Genomic DNA, 24507 nt, shown 5'->3' with positions numbered 1-24507 from the left:
CGGGACGCGCGCAGGTTAGAATCTCTTGGATGAAGCGTGATAACTTTCCTCATGAGGATTTGTGCAGTGTATGCGACCGGTGGCCACCTACCAACGCGAGGAAATTGGAGTGCTACGAATGAGTAGCATAACCTGGTAATGGAAACCTACAACGATAACTTGGGGTTTGTCGTGCTGACCACACGTCACTCCGTAACTGGTTGGATGATCTCCCACCTCGGTAGGTGGGATTGAGGCCGGCAGTCGGTAGGTAGGGTCTGACCTTCACGGGATGTTCGCCCACGGGTTATTATTTTTTAACTGTACCTGGTGGACACGGGTGAGCCGTAGCCCCCTTGAAATAATCTCAGCCCGACATGTGAAATTTTCAGTTATTTATTACAGAGAGGGAGGAAAAGTTAGAGAAGAGAAAGATAAGGAGAGAAAAAGAGAGAGAATGAAAGAGAGAGAGAGAGAGAGAATGAAAGGAAGAGACATGAAACAGAAACATCCTTTTTCAACAAGAACTTAAGTTGCAGGATTCTATTGTTCCAGAGAATAGTGGTAAAGACTATGTTGGTCCAAGTGCAAACACAAATGGTTTTCTATTTGGACAGTTCCCATACACGGATGGATTAATCGAGATAATTTGCATCACGATAAAACAATATTTGCTAGGTCTCTAAACAAAGTACATTCCATTGCTGTAGTTTGAACATGACTATCTATATATCAGTACTTAGGTAAGATAAATTGCACGAGGAGATTCATTTTTTGGCACATCAGTTAGTACTTGGCAGGCCTACCTGTCGACATAAATATTCAATATGTTGCTATTTGAGAAATGCATGGTTTAACGGTATTATATCAGTTTCCTTGATTAATAGCTGTACTTTAAAATACCGGGTGATACGTTTGATATATGTCAGAAAAGTAAACCTTTATACACAAGAGATTAATGTACGTATCTGTGAGCAGTTTGTTAATATGTTAGTCATCAAATTTGTTATTTTTGAGTGTTTTATAGTATGTATATTGAACCTTGCCATATATATATTATAAAAATTAATATAAAAATCCAAGAAAGGAAGGGTAAGAAGTTGACATGTGTTATTTTTTAATAAAATATGCTTTTCTCTCAAGCCAACTTTGCCTTTGGTAATTTTATCCCAAAATATGAGAGTTGCCATTCATTCAAAAGGTTGTGTAGGTTAAATTGATTTAGGTACCTCCGCCCATAGAAGAAGCAGCCAAGCGAGACCTTACGAGCTATCGCTAACCCACAATGGTAATATTTACATTCATCTAAGGGCTCCAGGTTCGATACCAGAACCTTTTAAGGTTCGCAACTACCGTGCTTCGGTGGTTGTTTTAGGATATGGCTTTATCACTATCAACACATGCACTATATTCCTACGCGCAAGAATCCTGCACAGCTGCCACTGGAACAACCAATGGGATTTCTCACAAGCCACGTATGACTGTTTACACTAACTTCGTGCTAACATAGGACAGACAATAATGCACTTTTTTGGACAAATCACAATCCTACATAGTACTTGTTCAATTCAATAGAATAGCAGTGATGAACATATCATTGCACAAAGTACTTGTTCAATTCATTAATTCATTTCAATAACAATGATGAACACATCAATGCACAAAGTACCGTGCGTTCATTTCGATCTGCAGCCGAGAGATCGGGAGAAGCGTGGCGGGCGGCGCTGACGGAGATGCCGACATTTGCGGCCTGTAATGCACGCTTATTTTTATAGACATATGCAGACATTTATATAAATATTGCAAAACGATCACTAACCTGTGTTATAACATGCAAAAGTTCTTCTGTAATTCAGCCAAGTTCTGCTCTTATATACACAAAAAAATACGCTTTAGAAACGATGTTAAGAGCCACAGATAATAAAACATTTTAATCATAGTTTTGACCAGTAACGTCCTGCTTAAGTTTATATCCTTGAAAGAGTTTTGTGCCGATGGGGATCGTTTGGAGGTTTTGAATGTGCAACACTGTATCAAGATTACGCTGTAGAAGAAACCGTTAAAAGTCAATAGTGTTCGTGAGCTTCCTTGCAATCCGAAATCTCCGAGCTCGAGTTTTTTGTTCCTTCGCGACTAGATGAAGACAGAGTTGTAAATATAGTGGCGAGCAATGTAAACCAAGAGCGTGTTAATTTCGTACTGTGCGCAAGAGTGTTATTCTTGGTTACTTGCAGTTACTTGTTTGTGTTATTGTAGTGTGTATGTGTGACGTGTCAGTGAGACGATTGGAATGCCAGCCGCAAGATTCACGTTAGAACAAAGATTTTTTTATGTATGACACGTACCTACGTGAAAACAAACTCGTGTCGAGACGTGTGTAGGTAATTTGTACAGAAATTCCCATGCGTTTCAACTCCACACAGAGATACGGTTAGACATCTTGTCCTTAAATTACGAGAAACTGTATCGTTAAATTTTAAAACACCTAAGCAAAAACGACGGATTCTAACCGAAGCAAAACTCGATGATATTGGTGCAGCGTTAGAACGTTCTCCAAACAAACCTCTAAGCCGTGTTCCACAAGAGGTGGGCGTGTCAAAATCATCGGCACATACAGTCACTAAGCTACTAAAATTAAAACCATACTCTTATAACACAGGTTAGTGCTCGTTTTGCAATATTTATATAAATGTCTGCATATGTCCATAAAAATAAGCGGGCATTTCAGGCCGCAAATGTCGGCATCTCCGTCAGTGCCGCCCGCCACGCTTCTCCCGATCTCTCGGCTGCAGATCGAAATGGACGCACGGTACTTGTTCAATTCATTTCAATAGCAATGATGAACACATCAATGCACAAAGTACTTGTTCAATTCAATTCAATAGCAATGAAGAGCACATCATTGCACACAGTACTTGTTCAATACAATTCAATATCAATGATGAGCATATCAACGTTCTAACATTAGATTACTTTCCTCATATCGCCATCATACATTCGAGACAATTGAAGCTAGTAAGAACAATGGTTGGGCAAACACAAGATAATAAAATTTCGCAAGTAGAACCATTGGGAAAATATAAAATGAATACAAAGAGAAGCTCACTGTTCCTTACAAAGAAAACAACGTAATTAAATTTCCTTCAGCATCTCCTCAAACTTTGCTTGAGAGCTTTCTCTCAAAACAACAGAGGCAAGGCAAGAACCAGACTCACGCAATATACCGTATTGTTGGAAGGAAAGATATGAAAGTGAATTATGGAAAATGAAAGTTTCCATTGTTGAAGAATAATGCACTGTAAGATTTTAAGATAATGGAATGTTGCTAGGTATGTTGTAATTAAACAGGCAACATGAAAATGTAATATATATCAGTTAATATAAAAGCTATCATTTAAATATATATTTGTAGAAACCTTGTTTTCTTCATTTGCAGCTTAGTAGAGGCTTCAATTAATATTAAAATGTCCGAGCCCAATTATCTCGTAGTGCAATATTCACGAAATCAAAAAAACAGCTTACAGACGTTTTCCATTATTTATGTGCAATTTTTATTTGATTTGCTATATTTCATTTCGCTTTTCTGCCACTTTTTGGCTAATTGTGAAGATGGGGATGAGTGATGATATGATGAAATTGATGAATGGACACTCACAAACATCCATGCCCAGGCCGGGATTCAAACCCAGGACCCCTGGCGTATTAGCACGAGGCTACGGAAGCCGGCATATGTACAATTTTGAATAGCACATCAAAAGTTCAAAGACAAAATAATGTAGGAATTTGCATTTTTTTAAAAAAAAAACAAAAATCAGCTGCAAATTGAGTATTTTGTGCACGTGAATAATCTAAAATTATGAACATCAAAATTCCTAGCGCAGAAATTCTTCAGTTTTTGTGCAATTTTGTTTAGAAAATAAAATATTTTCTAAGTCTTACAACCAAGAAAATTCAAAATCAAATTTCGAGAATTCAAAGAATATAAAGACTGAACGAATTTTGCATTATTTTAAAATGCGATAGAAATCCGTGAAAACGGCAGTGCCAATAACAAAACTGTGCTGTGCTTACGCAACTTTTTTTTCAGTGTAAAAGAACGGGATTTTCTTCTTCTGAAATCTCACCTGCTGCAATGACATGAATCTGATAATGATATAGTGATAAGGAGAAAGATCGTTAAAAATGGCTCAATATTTATTATAGTTCCCTGCTCTCATAATACTGCATTCCTTTATTTTGTTCATTACTGTTTATTTGTTCTTCAGGAGCTGTGAAACCATTATATTTTGAAAAAAAAAAGGCTTCATTTTTTATTTTATGTCTTTTATTTTACATGACTTTGAATTTGTTTGGTTTTTCTAACTATCTGCTTCAATTATTTTTGTTTAGAAATTTGTGATACTTTGGATAATCGTGATGAAAGTGACGAAGGGACAGTCATAAAACATGTGATGGACAGAACACAACCCCATCAATGGGTTATTGACTCTTGAGTGTAGGCACAAAGACCTCGTTAGCTTGCAAGTACGCAGTTTCGTAACTACGAGTGAAATAAACGTTCAAGAGCCACGAAAATTAATAGAAGAGCAAGTTAATCTGTTACGTCCGAGACATTCTAAGAACAAGAAATGGAGACTTCATCTTATTTCCACACGTTACAACGATTGCGTGCGAATTGCCACGGTTAAACTTGTCACCGTGTTATTTATCGGGTAACTCTCTCTGCAGGTGCGGAGCAAGTTGCCACGGTCGAGTGAGTCTAGGCAGGGGGGGTGGGTAACGGAAATAAAATTATATAATGAATCCACTATAATAATAACTATTATAACAGTAATCTAGAATTTTGCCTGATTCTTAATTACACTGTTCTACAAAAAAAGAAACTTTTTCTTTTTTCTGGAGGAAAAAGTTCTGATTCATATTGCAAATTTTTGCGCTGATTTCAAATCTGTATTTAGATTTTCTCTATCAGGTATAGTTCACGATTAAACGTGATTTTAATTTTATCTAAAATTCTTGCAATTTTAAGGCGAATACTGAGTAAACTCATGGAATAATTTAATCATCCTTCCTCGAAACCTAGTATATTACGTTTAAAAGTTATAAATGTGATATCTGACATAATATTCGCACACAGAATTGTTATATAATACTTATTTTCAAAAAATATAATAACATTTTTGCAATTTATATTGAATATAACATTATATTCATGCAAATGCTGCTACAGTAAATATTGTTACGCATTGTTGACATCCAGTTCTAAGATGATGTCTGCAAATTGAAAGTGTTTATAAAATAACTTAAGACACTTGAATAAACACAAGTAACATATAAATATATCTCTTATATGATAAAATAATGTACAACAATAAGAATGGAGACATCATGTTTAGGACATACACCCTGTCTCGGGAATCTGTGTATCACGCATAATGCTATAGAAGGAGAGAAAGCGAGTGAGAGAAGCGGAGCAGTGCATGCCGCTGCAAACGTATGGTAGCTGCAGCCGCGTTCATTGATCGACCGTTCTTGAGTCACTACTTGCGCAGACTTGTTTTCGTTCGCACGCTCCAGAGATTAGGCCAGAGAGAGTGTAGTAGGACAGGAACGCAGTAGAGAAGACCTTACCACGGCCATAGATTAATTAATGTATTTCTTCATCAAGATGTTACGATAATTTCCAGAAAGATTGTATCCAGCAATTGTCCATCAATTACTGTAATTTTTGCTGCCTGCGTCCGAGTATTTAATATAGGGTTTAAGGGACCTCCAATCTCTGCAACACAACTTTCCTGGCTATGACATGTAGAGTTCTTAGCAAAGGCATCACGCAGCTACTGCAAATGGGTCGTTATCAAGGGGTGACAAATCCATCTGTCTTCATTTTCACCCTTTCGGCAATAAAGCTTTTGCCATCCATTTTTTTAGACATATTTTCCATCACCCTTCCGTTGTTTTTATTTTCACCGGAGACAAACCAGGGATGCTTTTACATCGAACACGGTGCAAACTGGATAAACCACTAATCAAGCTTGCCGCCATATTGTTTGTTTGTTTTATATCCACTTTATGATCTGATAGGCTAATCGACACTGGACCTACAGTTTAAAAAGGTAACGTGCAATGGGTATCCTACTTGATCCAACTCTTGGCAGCAAACTAACATTACACACATAAACAAAACAAACACATATCCTTCACAAAGGCAAGGCGTCATATGTAACGAAAGTATAATTCTTATGGATTTATATACCTACCAATTAGTAGCAATTATTTAGTATTCATAAACATCATTAGTAACATCTGCTCTTACTACATGTCGATATCTCAAAAACCCTAAAATTACACTGATAAAATTACCGAACGTCAGAAATTAGCAAATAACCCCCTACATTTCATAAATTATCTCAGTTATCATCTGTCGATATGGGCCAATTCCAAAACACAATTACAAACAGATAAAACAGCAACAGCGTCAAGCGAAGCCGGTGGAAAAGACACAGCATCAAATATTAATTTATGTGTTCAAAGCGATATAAAATGCCAACTTTGGCCTGTACATACATATTTTTATACAAACATAAAAACTGAAGACGTGAAAATTTGTGTGTCCACTTTACGCTCAGATGGGCTAATTAGAACTGCACTCGCAATTTAAATTAGGGAATTCGGATCTATCCCCAGTGCATGGCTAGTAATCAGTATATTGGTATAATCCCCTCCCCCCCACTACACACACACACACTGATGATATGAAGGGCGTACCGAAACGGACTTATAGTAATTGCAGCCCCAAAAAACATAAGTGAAAAAGAATAACATTTTTAGGAATTTTAGAAAGACAGGCTAAGGCTTAAGGAGCAAAACTTAAGAGTATGTAGATGTATATCACCAGAGCTGGAAACTCTTAATAAAAACATTTAAATCTGATGAGTGTTTCAGAAGGGACGGGTATAAAAGGTAGGTAAATCTCAAATATCGGTGTAACTTCCGCATATATAGAGCTTTTCAGCTGAAATGTGCAACGACCCAAGTTTTGTCGTAGCAAGAGACTTATTAGTTCTGTTTATGTTCATTTAACCAAATGTTATTCGTTTATTGTATAACACGGCCTGTATGGACAAAGTAGATTTCTAGGGTTATCACTCGTATAGGACGCCTGTATGGTCATATGATAATTTTCTCTGCGAGGTTGGCAACTCCTCAAAATTAAGCGAGTTGGTAACGATGGGAAACTTAAAGAGATTTTATTTCTTCTTTGGGGTGAAGTTAATGAAACAAAGAAAATATGACATGAATGTAAGTTTAAGTTTGTGTTATTGCAAGTCCTTTTGTGATAATATTGTGTCTATTTTATGGCTTATAATCTGTTGGAAATAGCAGAGCTGGAATTTTATTAAAAGATTGGCCTCTATAAGGTTTGTGTAAACTAAGTATCTTCGTGGAAGTGTCTTTTAAACGTATGGAGTCACGTGTGTTGTTAACTAGTTTCTAGTAAAGCTATTGCTGTTAATAAATCGTTAATTATGCGATATTAAGACTATTACTTAAACCCAGCAAGCCCTGGGTGTAGATGAGTGCTCATACTCCTAGCCGATGACGTAGCAAATGTTTGTAGCAGCTAAATACTTGAATGGTTTTGTCATTTATTGAAATTGATTGTCCAGTTTCAATGTGACCGGAGAAGAATATTTTTCTAATAGCTTCCGGTCTCCGTGGCGGAGCACGTTGCGCTACAACGCAGGTGTCTCTGATTCGAATCCCGGTTGGGGCATATTTGTTTGTGAGTGCCCATTCATCAATTTCATCACACCATCACTCATTCGCGATTAGCCCAAAAGTGGCAGAAAAGGGAAGTAAAATAAGTCAAATAAATCAATCAATTTTCTGTGGACGCTTCAAATTCTGTTGTGAGACATTGAGCTGAAATTACCTCGCAGTGCGGACCTTCTTTATATTTCAGCTAAATCTATTTTCTAGCCGAACTCCTTATCATGAACAATTGCAAAGACGTAAAAAACTAATAATCACTATGTCACTGACAAAAAAAGAGACGTGGCTGTAGAGGAGAAGCCAGCATTCTGATGAACAAGCTCAGCAAAGGTTATATGTTGAGGTACCTATGCTCCGTTGGGAAGCAAGAATTCTCTTTCTCCAGTGTACTACGCGGCAGAGAGGTCAAAATTCGAATACCTTTCTCAGAGCGTCCTCCTGACACAATAGTTTAAAATAGGAACGACTGTACAATCGTAACATACCCCATCGGTACGAGTAGAATCTTGCCCAAACTGTCAGAACTTGGTTCTAGATTTTGTTCATGTTGCCCCGACCTTCATTCACCTCCCTCAAGGTGAGCCACGGCCGCATCCTGTGTAAAAACCTCTTTCTCAACAAAATCTAGAAGCAAGTTCTGACAAGTCTGGGCAAGATTCTACTCGTACCGATGGGGCATGTTATGCAATGCCTCAGAATAGGGAATCGAACTACGGATATCTTGAAAACAAAGCGACAGTGTTAGCCGTTACTCGACGCTATCTTTTTCGTCATTTCAAACCCGCCGCCGTATTTCCACATAACAAAGTTTCGCATGCGAGTGTCATCCACTTAAATCTATCCGCATTCAATACTGCAGAGTGAACGCTTATAAACAATACAGCTCCTATGTTTGCATGCACGGATGGGTATTCATTACCACGTCAATTATTTCTATCAAAATGAATGAATGAACGCACACTCACACGGCCAATTCATTTAAACCTAACACGGGTGCATTAGTAATTGTGTGTTAACATAATTGATGGGTTGCCATTACGTATTCCATGTATATGTTGCGTTCTAATTGATGAAGCTTGTTTTCCATTCTTTCCCCCAGGCTCGCTCATTGCACTGAAATTTGTAGATTGGCAAAGCAACGGTTTATTGGAATCCCAAATTTAACAATAAAACGCAAATGATTTGGAAAGGCAGATGTCGATGCTGGATTCCAGCAGAAAATTAAATTGTATATATTCGACAGCATTCTCTCGTTGAAAATTGAAACTAGCCATTGTTATTAGTGTTTTATTTTACATTTCTTTATGTAGCAAGGGTTTGCAAAACAGTAATCTATAGCGGTTCATAATATCCTTTCAATCCACACCATAAATTTCTCACAGCTACGTATGTATCATATGTGCATTAAAATGACTAAAAAACACATTGTCGTGTTTTGTCGTAGCAAAAGACTTATTAGCAGGGACCTGTAACGTAACCCAACTTGTAACGCTGTCAAGTTACGAACGGAACTATCGATATGCGTTACAATGCCATTGGCGTTCCACACAGTACCGGACAGATTGGACCTACCTACAACCTGGGTAAACTAGGCGTACCGTTACTTAACGACCCATTCGCTTCAGGTACTGAGTGGAACGGGTCTCGGATGGAACGGGTACGATCGTACCCGTACATACTGTACCTGAAAGGTGGCTACCGGGTACGAAATGGAACCACAAGTTGGTAACCGGTACTGAAGCACAATGACCAGCGCTTGTTATTAAAATACCGGTACGTGGATAGAAATGGATGAAGCGGGTAACATTTGTAACAGGAACTTACAGTACGTATCATAACAGTTTACTGTCAATCAACATTCCACAGCAGCAAATGGAATACCGATAAATATACACTTCTTTGTTTAAAACTAATTATAATAACTTTAGAAAAAAGTAATTCGTGATCTTTCTGGATTTTATTTATCCGAAAAATATGTATAAATGCTATCTAGTTCATCTTTCATTAATTTGTTAATAATGGTATCAGCTATGCAAAAATTTTGAAGACCGTCACTCTGGCAAACTATTAACAATAGAAACAATTAGTTTCAACAAGCTCAAGTATATTATACTAATTACAACGACCTGCGCAGAAGGTCGATATTCGTCATTCAGGCAACCTGTTACTAGGAGGCATGTGCAGTAGGCCCCATTACTTTTAAAATAGGTAGAGAAGTGAAATTGAGTTTGAAGGTAGATTATGCTAATTAGAGCACGGCAAATCAACATGATTGTGGAAAACCGGAAGTTGATGGACGCCATATTGAAAAATGTTACTTCTTAAGATAGAGGAGTGAAACTCGGTTCAACGATAGCTTATACTAATTAAAGCATGGCAAATAAACATGATTGTGGAAAACCGGAAGTTGATGGACGCCATATTGAAAAATCTTACTTCTTAAGATAGAGAAGTGAAATTCGGCTTGAAGGTAGCTTATGGGAATTAGAGCATGGCAAATCAACGCGATTCCGGAAAACCGAAGTTGGTGGACGCCATATTGAAAAATGTTACTTCTTAAGATAGAGAAGTGAAATTTGGCTTGAAGGTAGCTTATGGGAATTAGAGCATGGCAAATCAACGCGATTCCGGAAAACCGGAAGTTGGTGGACGCCATATTGAAAAATGTTACTTCTTAAGATAGAGAAGTGAAATTCGGCTTGAAGTTAGCTTATGGGAATTAGAGCATGGCAAATAAACATGATTGTGGAAAACCGGAAGTTGATGAACGCCATATTGAAAAATGTTACTTCTTAAGATAGAGAAGTGAAATTCGGCTTGAAGGTAGCTTATGGGAATTAGAGCATGGCAAATAAATATGATTGTGGAAAACCGGAAGTTGATGGACGCCATATTGAAAAATGTTACTTCTTAAAATAGAGAAGTGAAATTCGGCTTGAAGGTACCTTATGGGAATTAGAGCATGGCAAATTGACGTGATTCCGGAAAACCGGAAGTTGATGGACGCCATATTGAAAAATGTTACTTCTTAAGATAGAGAAGTGAAATTCGGCTTGAAGGTACCTTATGGGAATTAGAGCATGGAAAATCGACGTGATTCCGGAAAACCGGAAGTTGGTGGACGCCATATTGAAAAATGTTATTTTGTAAGACAGAGAAGTGAACTTCGGCTTGAAGGTAGCTTATGGGAATTAGAGCATGGCAAATCAACATGATTGTGAAAACCGGAAGTTGATGGACGCCATATTGAAATACGTAAATTCTTAAGATAGAGGAGTGAAATTCGGTTTTATGATATTATGGATATTACTGCATTGGAAATCAACATGATTAGGGAAAACCGGACGTTAACGGAAAAATTTACTTTAATATTCCTCTTTCCTTTGGTGATTGGTTATGTTAATTAGAACATGGTCAATTTATATGATATTATAAAACCGAAAGTCGATGGACGGCATAATGAAAAATGCAATTTATTAAGATGAAGAAGTGAAATTCGGTTAGATTATTGCGCTTACTAATTCGAACATGGACAATGCATATGATGTCAGTAAAACTGGAAGTTGATAGACGGCATGTTAAAAAAGAAATACATTTCAGTGTCGATTTAGTTTTTATTTATTAAAAATTAAATATGAATTCCATCAAACTCAGGTTTTCCAGAATCATGTTCATTTGTCATCCTCTAATTCCCATTAGCTACCATCAAACCAAATTTCACTACTCTGTCTTAAGAAGTAACGTTTTTCAATATGGCGTCCACCAAATTCCGGTTTTCCACAATCATGTTGATTTTCCATGCTGTAATTTCCATAATCTACCATCAAACCAAATTTCACATTTTTCAATATGGCGTCCACCAACTTCCGGTTTTCCACAATCGTGTTTATTTGCCATGCACTAATTACCATAAGTTACCATTAAACCGAATTTCACTCGTATATCTTAAGGAATAGCATTTTTCAATATGGCGTCCATCAACTTCCGGTTTTCCACAATCATGTCAATTTGCCATGCTCTAATTCACATAACCTACCGTCAAACCGAATTTCACTTCTCTATCTTAAGAAGTAACATTTTTCAATATGGCGTCTATCAACTTCCGGTTTTCCACAATCATGTTGATTTAACATGCACTAATTAGCAAGATCTACCACCACACCGAATTTCACTTCTCTATCATAAGAAGTAACATTTTTCAATATGGCGTCCATGAACTTCCGGTTTTCCACAATCATGTTGATTTGCCATACACGAATTAGCATATGCTACCACCAAATCGAATTTCTCTTCTCTATCTTAAGAAGTAACGTTTTTCAATATGGCGTCCATCAACTTCCGGTTTTCCACAATCATGTCAATTTGCCATGCTCTAATTCACATAACCTACCGTCAAACCGAATTTCACTTCTCTATCTTAAGAAGTAACATTTTTCAATATGGCGTCCATCAACTTCCGGTTTTCCACAATCATGTTGATTTAACATGTACTAATTAGCAAGATCTACCACCAAACCGAATTTCACTTCTCTATCTTAAGAAGTAACATTTTTCAATATGGCGTCTAATTTCCAATTTTACCAAAATAATTTTGATTGGCAATGGCAGGTCAACCCGAATTTCAGATCTGTAAATTAGATGGTAACATTTCTCAATATGGCGTACATTAACTTTCCCTTTTTTCCACATGTATTATTAGTTGGTAATATTCTAATTACATAAACTATCATTATGTCGAACTTTCAATATCTTGCTTGAAAATATTTTTTAAAAAATATGTTCACCTTGCACCCAATATTACGTGTATTGGTTATATAAAAGTAACATTATTAATAACAAATCTCACGATTCCATATTTATTTATATAAATACAATTTATATTTTATTGCCTACAACCTCAATTAATATTAGTTCTTATCGATTTTTCAAGAATTCAACAATTAAAGTTTTAAAATGAAGAGTTACGTGACATATATTTTCTGATCCATTCAATACCCATTTGATTTGCTGAAAATAGATTTTGTTACAATTGTACCCGATCCTAAAGTTCAGATATACCCATCATGAATTTGTACCGGTATGATTCTAAGGAGAGGTACGTACCGTAACGGAACCGGCATTCAGATAAGGAACAAGTTCCATGCTTTCTGGTACGGGTATTTTAACGTTCCACTCTGTGTACCCAAAGCTGTCGTCCCCGAAGCACTCTCGGGTACGAACGGAACGGTATAGCAGAAGCGTTACTGTTCGCCTTACCAAGAGGTTCTGGTATTTTCCTTGGAACGGTCCACAGCACTTGGGCCGGTACGCGGTACTCGGTACGGAAATAACGCGGAACGGTGACAAATACCAATGAATTGCGTTACGTTACAGGTCCCTGCTTATTAGTTCTGTTTATGTTCATTTAACCAAATGTTATTCGTTCATTGTATAGCACGGCATGTATGGTTAAAGTAGATTTCTAGTGTTATCACTTGTATAGGAGAGCCTGTATGGTCATATGATAATTTTCTGGGCGAGGTTGGCAACTCCGCAAAATTAAGCGAGTTGCTAACGATGGGAAAAGTTAGAGATTTTCTTTCTTCTTTGGGGTGATGTTAAAAAATACAAAGGAAAGATGACATGAATGTAAGTTTAAGTTTGTGTTATTGCAAGTCCTTTTGTGATAATATTGTGTCTATTTTATGGCTTATAATCTGTTGGAAATAGCAGAGCTGGAATTTTATTAAAAGATTGGTTTCTGTAAGGTTTGTGTAAACTAAGTATCGTCGTGGAAGTGTATTTTAAACGTATGGAGTCACGTGTGTTGTTAACTAGTTTCTAGTAAAGCTATTGCTGTTAATAAATCGTTAATTATGCGATATTAAGACTATTACTTAAACCCAGCAAGCCCTGGGTGTAGAAGAGTGCTCATACTCCTAGCCGGGGACGTAGCAACATTCACATAAAAACTTTAAAATAGTTGTCAAAGAGCTACAGCTAGTTTGAGACTTTCTTGGGTCTGGTGCTTACCACATCCAGCTGCTAACAGCCACTAAAGCTAATTGCTAAGAGATCTAAAGCTGGCGCTCCTAAAGTAACATTTCCTAACCTGGAATTCTAATTCAATTCTTCCTTCTAATAATGTGGTCAGGTTAGAAGCGACAGGCTTAGAGCTCTTAGTAGTTTTAATGACTGTTAGCAGCTAGATGAGGCCCGCACCAGACCCAGCTTTCTCGACTTCATGCAGTTTAAATTCCAAATCTGCAATTTGCTTGGTTCACAGTCAATGCAATTTAGATGTGAAACTGCGTTCTAATGTTTTAGGACAAACGTCATATTTTGCCAAGTATGACGTAGCGAGGCATATACTACTAATAATATATTAGTTTGAAGCAGTAGCGGCGATTGGGTGCCAAAACTGTGGGGCAAGGACAGTTTACTTTCTCTTGGTAGACAAGGCTTAGCATTAAGAGGTCATAGTGCGGGGGGCAAAAGTGGCAAAAAGAGGGGAGTTACTATCCTCCACCCCCCGGCTAATCGCCTGTACTGGTTTGAAACGTTGGTGATGTACGTCTGTGGAATGACCCGTCATATATAGCTACATCTGAAATAAGTGACACATGTCATCTTCTAGACAAGTCGAAAACAGGACCTAGCAACCTAGATAACAACAGGGCATAGCAACGGAGCTATCGAGAAACCTTTCCAAGGGGGTCATATATAGATGTGAAACGGACAAGAGGGTATCGGCACTCGACAGTGACTTTCCAGAAAATGACAAGAACTTAATCCAAAATCGTGTAAATCAAATGCATAAGTGATCATTGATAAATATATCTATTCCGACGGTCAATAACGGGATTTGAATAAAGTAACGCTATCCGCGAGGCATCAACGAAACCAGAGTTTCATCTCTCCCGATAAGAGAATAAGAGTCAAACATCTCTTGACAAGTAAAGTCATTAGCCGCAAAAAAGAAGAAAATACTCTGAATAATGCAATATCGTTACTGAAATACACGTTTCGAATTCAAAATCATTTATATTGTATTTTAGTCATTTCCCGTCACTTCTGCGTGCTTGTAGATCACTGCATGAATGACGAAATGTTTCATTGATCAAAATATATTAGGAACTTCCGAATTGACGGTATGCAGACGTTAGCAAGATCCACACCTTGGCCGTGCAAGCTTTGGGCTCCGGCTACGGGATACGCGCAGGGTTAAATCTCCTAGGTGGAAGCGTGAGAACTTTTCCTGAGATTTCGGCCTGTGTATGAGACCGGTGGCCAGCCACCTCTGGTGGGAGTTCGGCAGTCTGTAGGTAGGTACTGGCACTTACGGGCTGTTATGTCACTAGTTATTATTATTAGACGTTAACAAATTAATATTTCCGTTTAATTTACGGTTTATTTACATTTGTTTGTTTCCTATTCCGCATCGCTTGTCTGTCTGTTAAGGTCAAGTTCAGTGTGGAGATGAGCAATGAGTAAGTGCAACTGACACGCACACACAGAACCCAAAACATGTCAATTGACACATATATATATTTACTCCAATAACACATTAACGTGCATAAACTGCAAATGATGCACTTTTTAGTGTGCCAAAATACACACAGAAATGCATAAAAGGGCACTTTTATGGTGTTCTGCGTGATGCACTAAAATGCATCAATTGGGAAGATCAGACAATATCATTTCAAAGATAACAAAATTTCACTTTAATGTATCAACTGACGCAGCTAAATGTGCAATTTTGTTGTAAATTGTCACTTGTTGGGTTCTGCGTGTAGGCGGTGGTATCGTGAGTCGACCACTCAAAGCGCCACTTTTAACTTTCAGAATTATCTTTCAAATATCAGACGAAAACCCTTCCTACAATTACGCATCCCATGCCTATCCGAACAAGAATATGAGACAGTTTGAAATGCCACTCTAGCGCTACCTACCGTTTAACACGTGGACCCAAATGCTGGAGGGCTCGGCGTTCGACGGCATGCAGGTGTAGTTGCCGGAATCTGTGACCATCGCCTTCGTGATGAGGAGCTTGCTGGTGGTGCCCGATTCCGTCTTCTCCGTCTCCAGGCTGATGCCCCCCCGCGGGGAGTCGAAATCCACCACGTTCAACCCGTGGTACCACTGGACCGAGCTGGGAGGCGAGGAATGGATATTGACCGAACAGGTGAGGCTGATGGTACTTCCCTTCTTTACATACATGTCCTCCGGGCCACCCAAGATGTTTGCTTGTGCGGCTGCAAGAAAAGAAAGAAAAAAAATGTTATCTCTTTGCTTTCCCTGCTTCAATTTTACAGCAAGAATTCAGAGGATTTTGCTTTTCTTCCTGGTAGGATATCGGAGGATTACACTTTTCTCTCAAACTTTACATAAAGGATTCTAGATCGTTTTCGTTTCTTTCTGATAGGATATCACCAGCTTAAATATCTGGATAGAACTTTACGCTAAGAATTCTAGATAATTTTATTTTTAATTTATTTTCGATTGAATATCTCTTCCTTAATTTTTTTTGTTTAAACTTTACACAAAAAATTGTATATAACTTTCTTTTCTTTGTGATAGGATATCGCTACCATAAAGTTTAAGAAATAATTCAATAGAATGTTCCTTTCTTCCTGCTACGATATCTTAAGATCTAAAGCAAGAATTCGCAGGAACTTTGTATTCTATCGAATTAAAGAGTTACAATTCGTTATTTTTCGGCATAGTAGTTGCTGGTATGAAATATATGTGTTTTGTCTGCGAGTGTGTTGATCCAAGCTTACAAATGCTATCTTAAGTCAATTTTATTAACAGACTAGTGAGATCTGGCCACTGAAATAATCCAACCAAAAATACAAAGTAATTTCACTTTGATTAGTAACCGAAAATATGATTATATTTATTAAATCATGAATACTTAGTGCTTAACCCTTGCTAATATGAAAATGGTAGTGACAGAGAACTTGGTAGGGAACAAATATGCACTATCGTAGTTGTATATTAGATTTTACTCCTTGTTTAGAAGGTCATTTGATACAACACACGAAAATTATAATAACCGAGTCTTCAGGTTCCTTCAGGTTAATGATATAATTTCAATATAGCTGCAATTAAAGCTTGGAATATTAAAAAAAAATGCTATTTACGTCATTCTTACATTATTGAAATAAGACGAAGGAAGTAAAATAGTATCTGACAACTCATATGTAATTATAATAAATGGCATGTATGTAAAGAAGAAAAGGACTAGTTGTTCGAAGAAGAAGGAGGTTGGACAAATATAAGGTTACAAAACAAGGATATGCAGAGACTAATGTATGGAAACACTAACATGTAAAAACTGGCTTTGAGATTACAAATTATAGAAATGTCCAAGATGAGTTAATATTGGATAAATATCACGTAAATTGAAAATGCCTGAGAGTGATAACTTCAAGATATATATTGTTCCCTTGGAAACAAAGTTCCCGGTTTCGATTCATTTCCTTCTGCTAATATTTTGTTCTAATTTGATTTCACGCAAAGATAGATAAAAAACCTTCAAATATTACCTTTTTTTATAAAATGTGAAGATTGTTTTTATGCCAATACCTAAAAATTATCATATTTTCAATTTTTCAAAATATTTTACTTTTACAGTAAAGATTTCATGAAATTTGATTTCTCCCTGTTTCGATATCTATGACTTGAATTTTTAGAGTGAGGGTTGTAGGGTATTTTGTCTACTTTCTGTTGCGATATATCTGGCTTACAATTGTAGAGTAAGAATTTTAGGGAATTTGATTTTTAGGATATCACAGACTTCAACTTCACAGAAAGGGGTCAAAACGGAATAACGTAGTCGTCAAAATTCGATGTGGTTGTAAAATATCAAAGTATAGAAGCTGTTGAATACGAAGACCAAGAAAATGTATATTATTATTTCTGGGACTATTAAATTAAAACGAATCTATTGATACATTCTAACGTGTAACAGTGAGATAAACAAAATTGACTGGCGCTATGAATACGAGTAAAAGTAGCTGGGATGTAAGAGGGGGTGAGGCGAAGCAGCCAATATAACAATATCACGTCACGTATACTTATAAAATGTGTACTTATGACAGAAGTTGTCTATGTAAGCCGGAGTCAGTGATGGCATCATAGTAGGGCAGGGGGCGTGTGCCATAGTTCACAGCCAAACGAGTGCACGAAAGAGCCAGATCTGGCTCCCAAAGAGCGAAGCTGGCAACAGTGATCGGCAGATGCAGAAGAGAGAAGGACCCAGGGAAAATTGTCCCTCTCAGGAGGAAAAAAAGAAGAAAGAGAATTGCGAAAACTGGTATTGATTGATATAGTTGATTTACTTCGCTTTTCTGCCAGCTTTGACTAATTACGAAGATGAGGATGCGTTGTGATATGACGAAATGGACATCACAGAGAACATCCATGCCCAGACCGGGAATCGAATTCGGGGCACCTGGCGTCGTAGCCCGCTGTGCTAACCACTCGGCCACAGAGGTCGGCTATTAATATATAATACTGTTTATTGATATAATTTCGGTTTGAAATCGGCAAAAGTTTATTTGCAGCTACAATGTGCAAACTAATTGTCAACAGTGCGAAACACTACTTTGTCGGTCTAGGTTTGCCATGAATATTTTCGGGCTCATTGTTTCATATAGACATTGTTGACCATTGCTATCATCAGATAGTTTCCGACACAACACGTGACAGATAAACACCAGGTTATAATCCTAGTTTCAAGGACCCGATTGTTACACACATCCTGTGAAAAGTCGTTTTCCTCGACTAATCATTTTGTATAGTTTTCAGTTTCCTCGACTAAAAAACGGAATAATTTTGTATCTTTTTCCGTAAACGAAGAACAAGTTCGTTGTTAATCTTGATTCGGAGCTAGATATCAAGAATGATATTTTTCCCTTGGCAGATGGTCAACCAGCACCTTCTTTCCCTTTGTACACACACAAATGACAATTTTGTTGTCCGGAAAAATATGACCGTCAACAGGTTAGCTTTTTGATTTAAGGATTTTAATTCATGCAAAAAAGGTCATTACAACTAGTGCTCATGGATCATATTTGCGGTTAGTCCTCTCTTGAATTTTTTTCATTGGCTATAATTGTAATTTGGTTGTTTCAGTCACTTTTTTCTTAAATTTATTTTACTCGAGTTCATGAAATCGCATATTTTGACCGCTATTTTACAAACAGCATTGAGAGCAAAATATGTTTGGATTTTTTTGCGCAATGCCCCCTTTAATCAATTTTATCTTTACTCGCCTTTCTCTGTGTTTCAATACGTCTTTGACTTCTGACCGCTCATGTTTTACGCACAAAACTGGGTAAAGTATCGTCTGCAACGGGACTGAAGACTGCTACTGAACCGTAGGTTGAACGATACACACGTTCACATCAACGATTAAGCTTCGGCAAAGTCAAGCTCCGCCCCCTCACGCTCCGGTCAAATATTATTTCCACCTGATCGTGAACGAAGTTCGAGCTTAGCGTGATGGGAGCGAACCTTGACCTGACCGCTAGGTGTGAATGTTTCAATTTAAAAATCATTCAACAATATTTGAGCGGAGGGTGATCTGAGCGTTACTTGAGCGTATATGTGAATCAAGCTTAAGAGTTTAAGGCAGCTGAATTTTTGGGCTTGCGATCCATAAATTTGAACAATCGTTTGTGGTATTACTCACTGTGTCAGTCATTCTACATTAATGATAACTCTTCCTGATATAGTTTACAACAACAACTTTCTTATAAAATTCGCTATGCTTTTCCCATACTACTATATACCTAGTGTCCGTGAAAGAACCAGTGAAAAAATAATACATCTCTCGAACAACTACAATTATTGCTTCAAAATGTATGTCATTGAAAGAGGAACTGGAAAGTATAAATCTTACTAATCTTACTAATTTGTATAAACGAGTACGAGTCACACTGGGAATTTTTTTATCATCGTCATCATCTCTCTTTGTACCTCAACACTACCGGATACCCGAAACCGCTAGTCCCCATGTAGCATGCTGTCATGGGTAGGGAAGATCTACCACATTCTGTCTGAAAGCAATATTTCACTCACTTGACTGACTGCATATCAACCAATCACACTGTGCTTTCTCCTGTGCGATCTACACCTCCCCCACCTCATCCTATCGTGATTATAGTATTTATCACCTTGCATTCCCCTTCACTTCTCACATTTCCACGCGCATGCGCATTGCTAGCTTTGAAACTATCTAATGCGCTATGCTATTTCTTTGCTTGCGTGCACTTGGCGAATTAGTAATATCCATCTAGACTATTAGACATATTACAAAAATACCCATAAAACTTTATTTTGACTTATACTTATTAGTTTCATTGAGTTGTATTTTCAAATACAGGGTTTCTCACTAAAATGCCCTCTGTTATCATTTGCTACTACTTGGAAAGTCATGCGCATGCAGTGTAAGGTAACGTATCAACGAACCAGAAGAACTTATCAGGCTCTGATTGTTAAAATCAGAATATTTCTTTATTGTTCCTCTCGTGACACGGGTTAGGCGGTTGCAAGAAAGTGTTTATGCGATCTGTCTGTGGCCAGGGAAGACGAAGTATACTTAATTTTTCAACGAACGTGTCCACCTAGTCTTACTTCGGGTTTATATATTTGAACTCCAAGTACATTAATTTTGAAATGAGAACAAATTAGAATAAACAGATTTTGATTGTAACACACTACACTCCGTCCCGGCAATATCTGGAGCAAGCGAACGACAAGTCTCTGCGTAAGTTGTGACTCGAGGAGGGTCGACCAATAAACGCGTGAGAGGGGAAGTGGTTGAATAGAGGGTAAAACGCGGCTACAGCTACCAGTCGTTTCCATCAGCGCGCACTACTTTGCTCTGCCCACTCGCCTTCTCTATCGTTGCTCCACAGATTACGGAGACAGAGTGTACATATCTTTTGCTGTGGTGCTTTCTTCATTTACTCGTTCAAGTATTTATGAAAAAAATTGAGAGACAGGAGCATGTGCATGCAGAATGAATTGAAATACGAAGAGATGGTGGGTCTAGTTATCAAGAGGACCTGATCCGGTTTCAGGAGGAGCCACATCGTAGAGTGGTCCGGGTCCAACCCAATTGGACACAAAATTAACTTTGTTCACTCTGGTAGAGGCTAAACACGTCACGACGTGAACATACAGACAGTGAGAGCTAAAAATTGACAGGTATTGAATAAATCTGAACGCTCAATACACTTAACTTCTTCGGTAAGACTCCACGCGCCACGCTTGTAACCTAAAGCCCAGTGGATATGTTGAGCTTTGGTCAAACTCTACCCTCTCCCCCGAGTCCCCGTAATCCGAATTCCCTCAGTGTTTTCGTCGTTTGGGCGGAATTTATGAAATGTCAGAAGTTGGAATCGTGACCAGGAGGCTCGAGAGGCTAACGGATTACCCGCCGAGGGAGATGGATGGGAAGGAGGCTTTATCTGGAAGCCTCTTTGGTTGGAGGAAGAGCATCTTTACTTGCTTTCTTTTTTCCTTCGAATCTCTCGTGCTGTATCTTTCTTCTTTTTTACCTCTTATTCGCAACAGAAAGCAGATTGTTTATACACTACGATTTTTTTCACTTTGCGCAGACTTTATTCCAGCCCTAACCCACTTTTCAAGCAGCCACACGCACAGCATTCTTGTTTACTGTCTGTCCTTTATAATCAGTCACAATAACGCCATAAAAGGTGGGTGGGTATAGGTGGTTTCTCCCCCCCCCCCCAATTTGTTATTTTTATTTATTTTACATCACGTTTCTGTCTCTTTTGGCTTCTTTGTTTGGGTTTGTTTTTCACTTCACTTTATGCAAGGAGAAGCTAAACTGCAATACGAACCACCACCGGGTATCAAACAAGGAACTCATTGATTACAGGGCAACTGAGATACACCATGCCATCGGGGAGTCCCTACCACTTTTCGCTAATAGCGAAGATGAGGATGAAAGGTGATTAAGACGAAATTGGCGAGAGGACAATAACAAACACACACGATTAGGACACACCACGAGATCCACAGAGGATTATACCGCCTGCAGGTCCTGGTACCAGAGCCTCGTTAGCCTGCTGACCTCCACAAGTGCAAGCGATCTCCTTACAACTTGCAATCCAAGTATTCCAAATTAACAGCATTCGACCCTCATGATGTCCATTTCCTGGGACCACTAATAGGCATTTGCACTTTGGTTCCCAACGTGTCTCCACTGCCTCGTTATTGTAATCTAAGATCGCGTGCGAAGCTATTGTGTTTACCGACCGGAAACTACACTCCTGAGCCGCATTCTAAACAGTCAAAAACTATTGCGTCGTTCTAGGAGTACAGAGTTTGTGCTGGAAAGGTCGTTGTGTCCTATTAAATTTCCACATTGAGCCTGATCTTGAATGAAAGCTGGAAACAATTGTACCCTAAGTTACGAAGGGCTGACTGCCAGAGGGGTAAATTATACTAATTGCATTGTTTATTTGATTGTTTAAATTTTGAAGTCAAATTCATGCACAGGTAGGCTAATCGGAATTGCACCTAGAGTTTTCAAGTTGTATCCGAATCACTTTGCAATTTGCCTCCACCGGTTATCTAACCCGAGACCCCTAGATACTAACTGCATTATGAATGTGCATTTTCAAGTAGTGTGTGTGTCCATAATCACAAACACTAACACACTTATTTAATTTACCTTGACGTACGGTTTTCTTTCGAGTTCACATTCTTTTTCCTATTTTATTTATTTTACGTTGCTTTTATATATTTGAGTTAATCGCGATCATAAGCAACAGATGAAGGGACAGACACAATGATATGTCGAAGCTCTAACCAGGGTTCGAAGCTAGAACCTCTGGTTTTGTGGCGTGTTCATCCGACCACTTCCTCTGACATTGCAAATGTGGCCATACATATTGTAACACAAATTGTCAACAAGCCAAGAAAGAAATTTAAAGATTACAGCAACCCCAAAATACATTTTTGAGATATTTGCTATTTAAACTTGATTGTACAGTCAGTGGCAAAATAATGGGCACCTAGATCTTGAAAACTTACTTCCTTACAAGCAGTTGTGTGTGTTGCCTAACTCCACGGCGATATTAATAGCTACTTTTCAATGGCAACTTCTATTACCCCTGTAGAGTAGGCAACACGAGAAACGTCTTGCAGGAAATCGAATATTTCAGAATCTAGGTGTCTATGTTATTGCTGGTCACTGTACATATCCGAAGTTCACTCCTAGTATCAAATTATGAATGTTTCGTCACTCGACGAAAGATGGCAAATAAGTCAATTAACCTTTTTCTCTAAACTTGTTAATGGTAAAATAAATTCTTCTTATCTGCTCTGGCATTTAATTTCTTTTGAGACTTCGAACTGTATGTTAGAGCCCAGAAATATCAGCACTCCTCGGAAGAACCAGATTGCGGGTTATTTAACGCAGTATCTAAAAAGCATCCCCAGCAGAGACTTGCTTAAATAGGGTATAACTGTTACTTTATTTCGATTCGTTGTACTTTTGTAGCCTATTAGCATGTTAAATCTCACACATGAGTTTTGACTGATTGATTGATTTTGGTGTTTTAAGCCCACTTCATGCACAGTACGGCTAATCGGGACTGGATCTACAGTTTAAAGTGGGATGTGAACCAATATGTGCCTCCACCGGGTATCGAACCCGGTCGGACTTGAGTTTAATTTTGACTGTATTCCCTGTTCATGTTTCTTATTAAAAGTAAATTATAAATTGCAATTCCGTACTCTTAGTGTATATTAAATTATCCATCTTTCATGTTTTTGTTTTCGTTCATTCATCTCTGCAACATCCAGGCACTCCGATATTGCGCTTTATGTTTCATGTCAGTGTAGTGTCCACTTATTTTTAATACAAGTATCTGTCAAATAGTATATTTTTCTTCTCCGGCTCCTTTTCTCATTCACTATTCCTTCCTGTGCGTCTTTTAGCAGCAGTTACTTTTTCGCCAGTATCCCAACAAATTTCTTATCCTTTGGATGATCACTTCTAGCATTGCTCTTCTTCCACCACGTCTTTCCAACACAGTTTCATTTCTTACTCTGTCTGTCCATTTGACATATTTTGGAACAGCTACATTCCCAAAGGTTATAGTCGCTCTTTGTAGGGTCAGTTGTTAGGCCAAAGGTTCAAAAAGTACACTTCTTCTTCCACTAAAGGCTTCTTTTACCACTCCTATTCTCACTTTGACTTCATGACTGCAGCTCATATCACTGCTTATATTTCATCCCATATTAATTATAAACTTTCTGATTATGTAATCATGTAATTACGTATTCGGCACTGTAATTTAGCATATGCCTCCTGTGTTCCAGATATATAAATACATTGAGTTATCAATCACAGCTGTACCTATTAACAAGTGAGAGATCAAAACAGAAGGGTAAGGCTCATTGAACGTAAGACAAACACCTTCTTGCTCAAACACAGTGTTTCATCTTCAGACGTAAGTGCGGAATGCTTTTGTTGTTATGTTAGGTTTAAATCTCTTAGCATAAATACACTAACAACGAATCATTTAGCATGACGTCAGAAGACGAATTACGGCACTTGACCGAGAAGGTGTTTGACTTACGTGCCATAAGTGAGACCCCAAACGCAGAGATGTATCCGTGCTTTACTTGAGCTTCGCAACCTACACCACTGTCTCTGTACCATTGCGGGGCCACAGCGCAGTGGAAGAAGCCCCGTTTAGGCTTTGAAACATTTGTCGGCGC

At 38.1% G+C, this 24507-nt stretch overlaps 1 protein-coding gene across 2 annotated transcripts in view; it reads right to left on the bottom strand.

Moving 5' to 3' along the window:
- The window catches only part of LOC145987841 (zwei Ig domain protein zig-8-like), a 1141735-nt gene that overhangs the window by 53934 nt on the left and 1063294 nt on the right, over nucleotides 1-24507 (bottom strand). For both annotated transcript variants that reach the window (XM_083122583.1, XM_083122584.1), the window contains one exon: nucleotides 15687-15989. In XM_083122583.1, the coding sequence (XP_082978709.1) occupies nucleotides 15687-15989 (303 nt within the window). The remainder of the gene's footprint in view (nucleotides 1-15686; nucleotides 15990-24507) is intronic.

This window comes from Lepisma saccharinum, chromosome 5 (genome assembly GCF_977018435.1).
Source record: "Lepisma saccharinum chromosome 5, izLepSacc3.1, whole genome shotgun sequence".
Classification (NCBI taxonomy): Eukaryota; Metazoa; Arthropoda; class Insecta; order Zygentoma; family Lepismatidae; genus Lepisma; species Lepisma saccharinum.
This window is presented reverse-complemented; position numbering and strand designations above follow the sequence as displayed.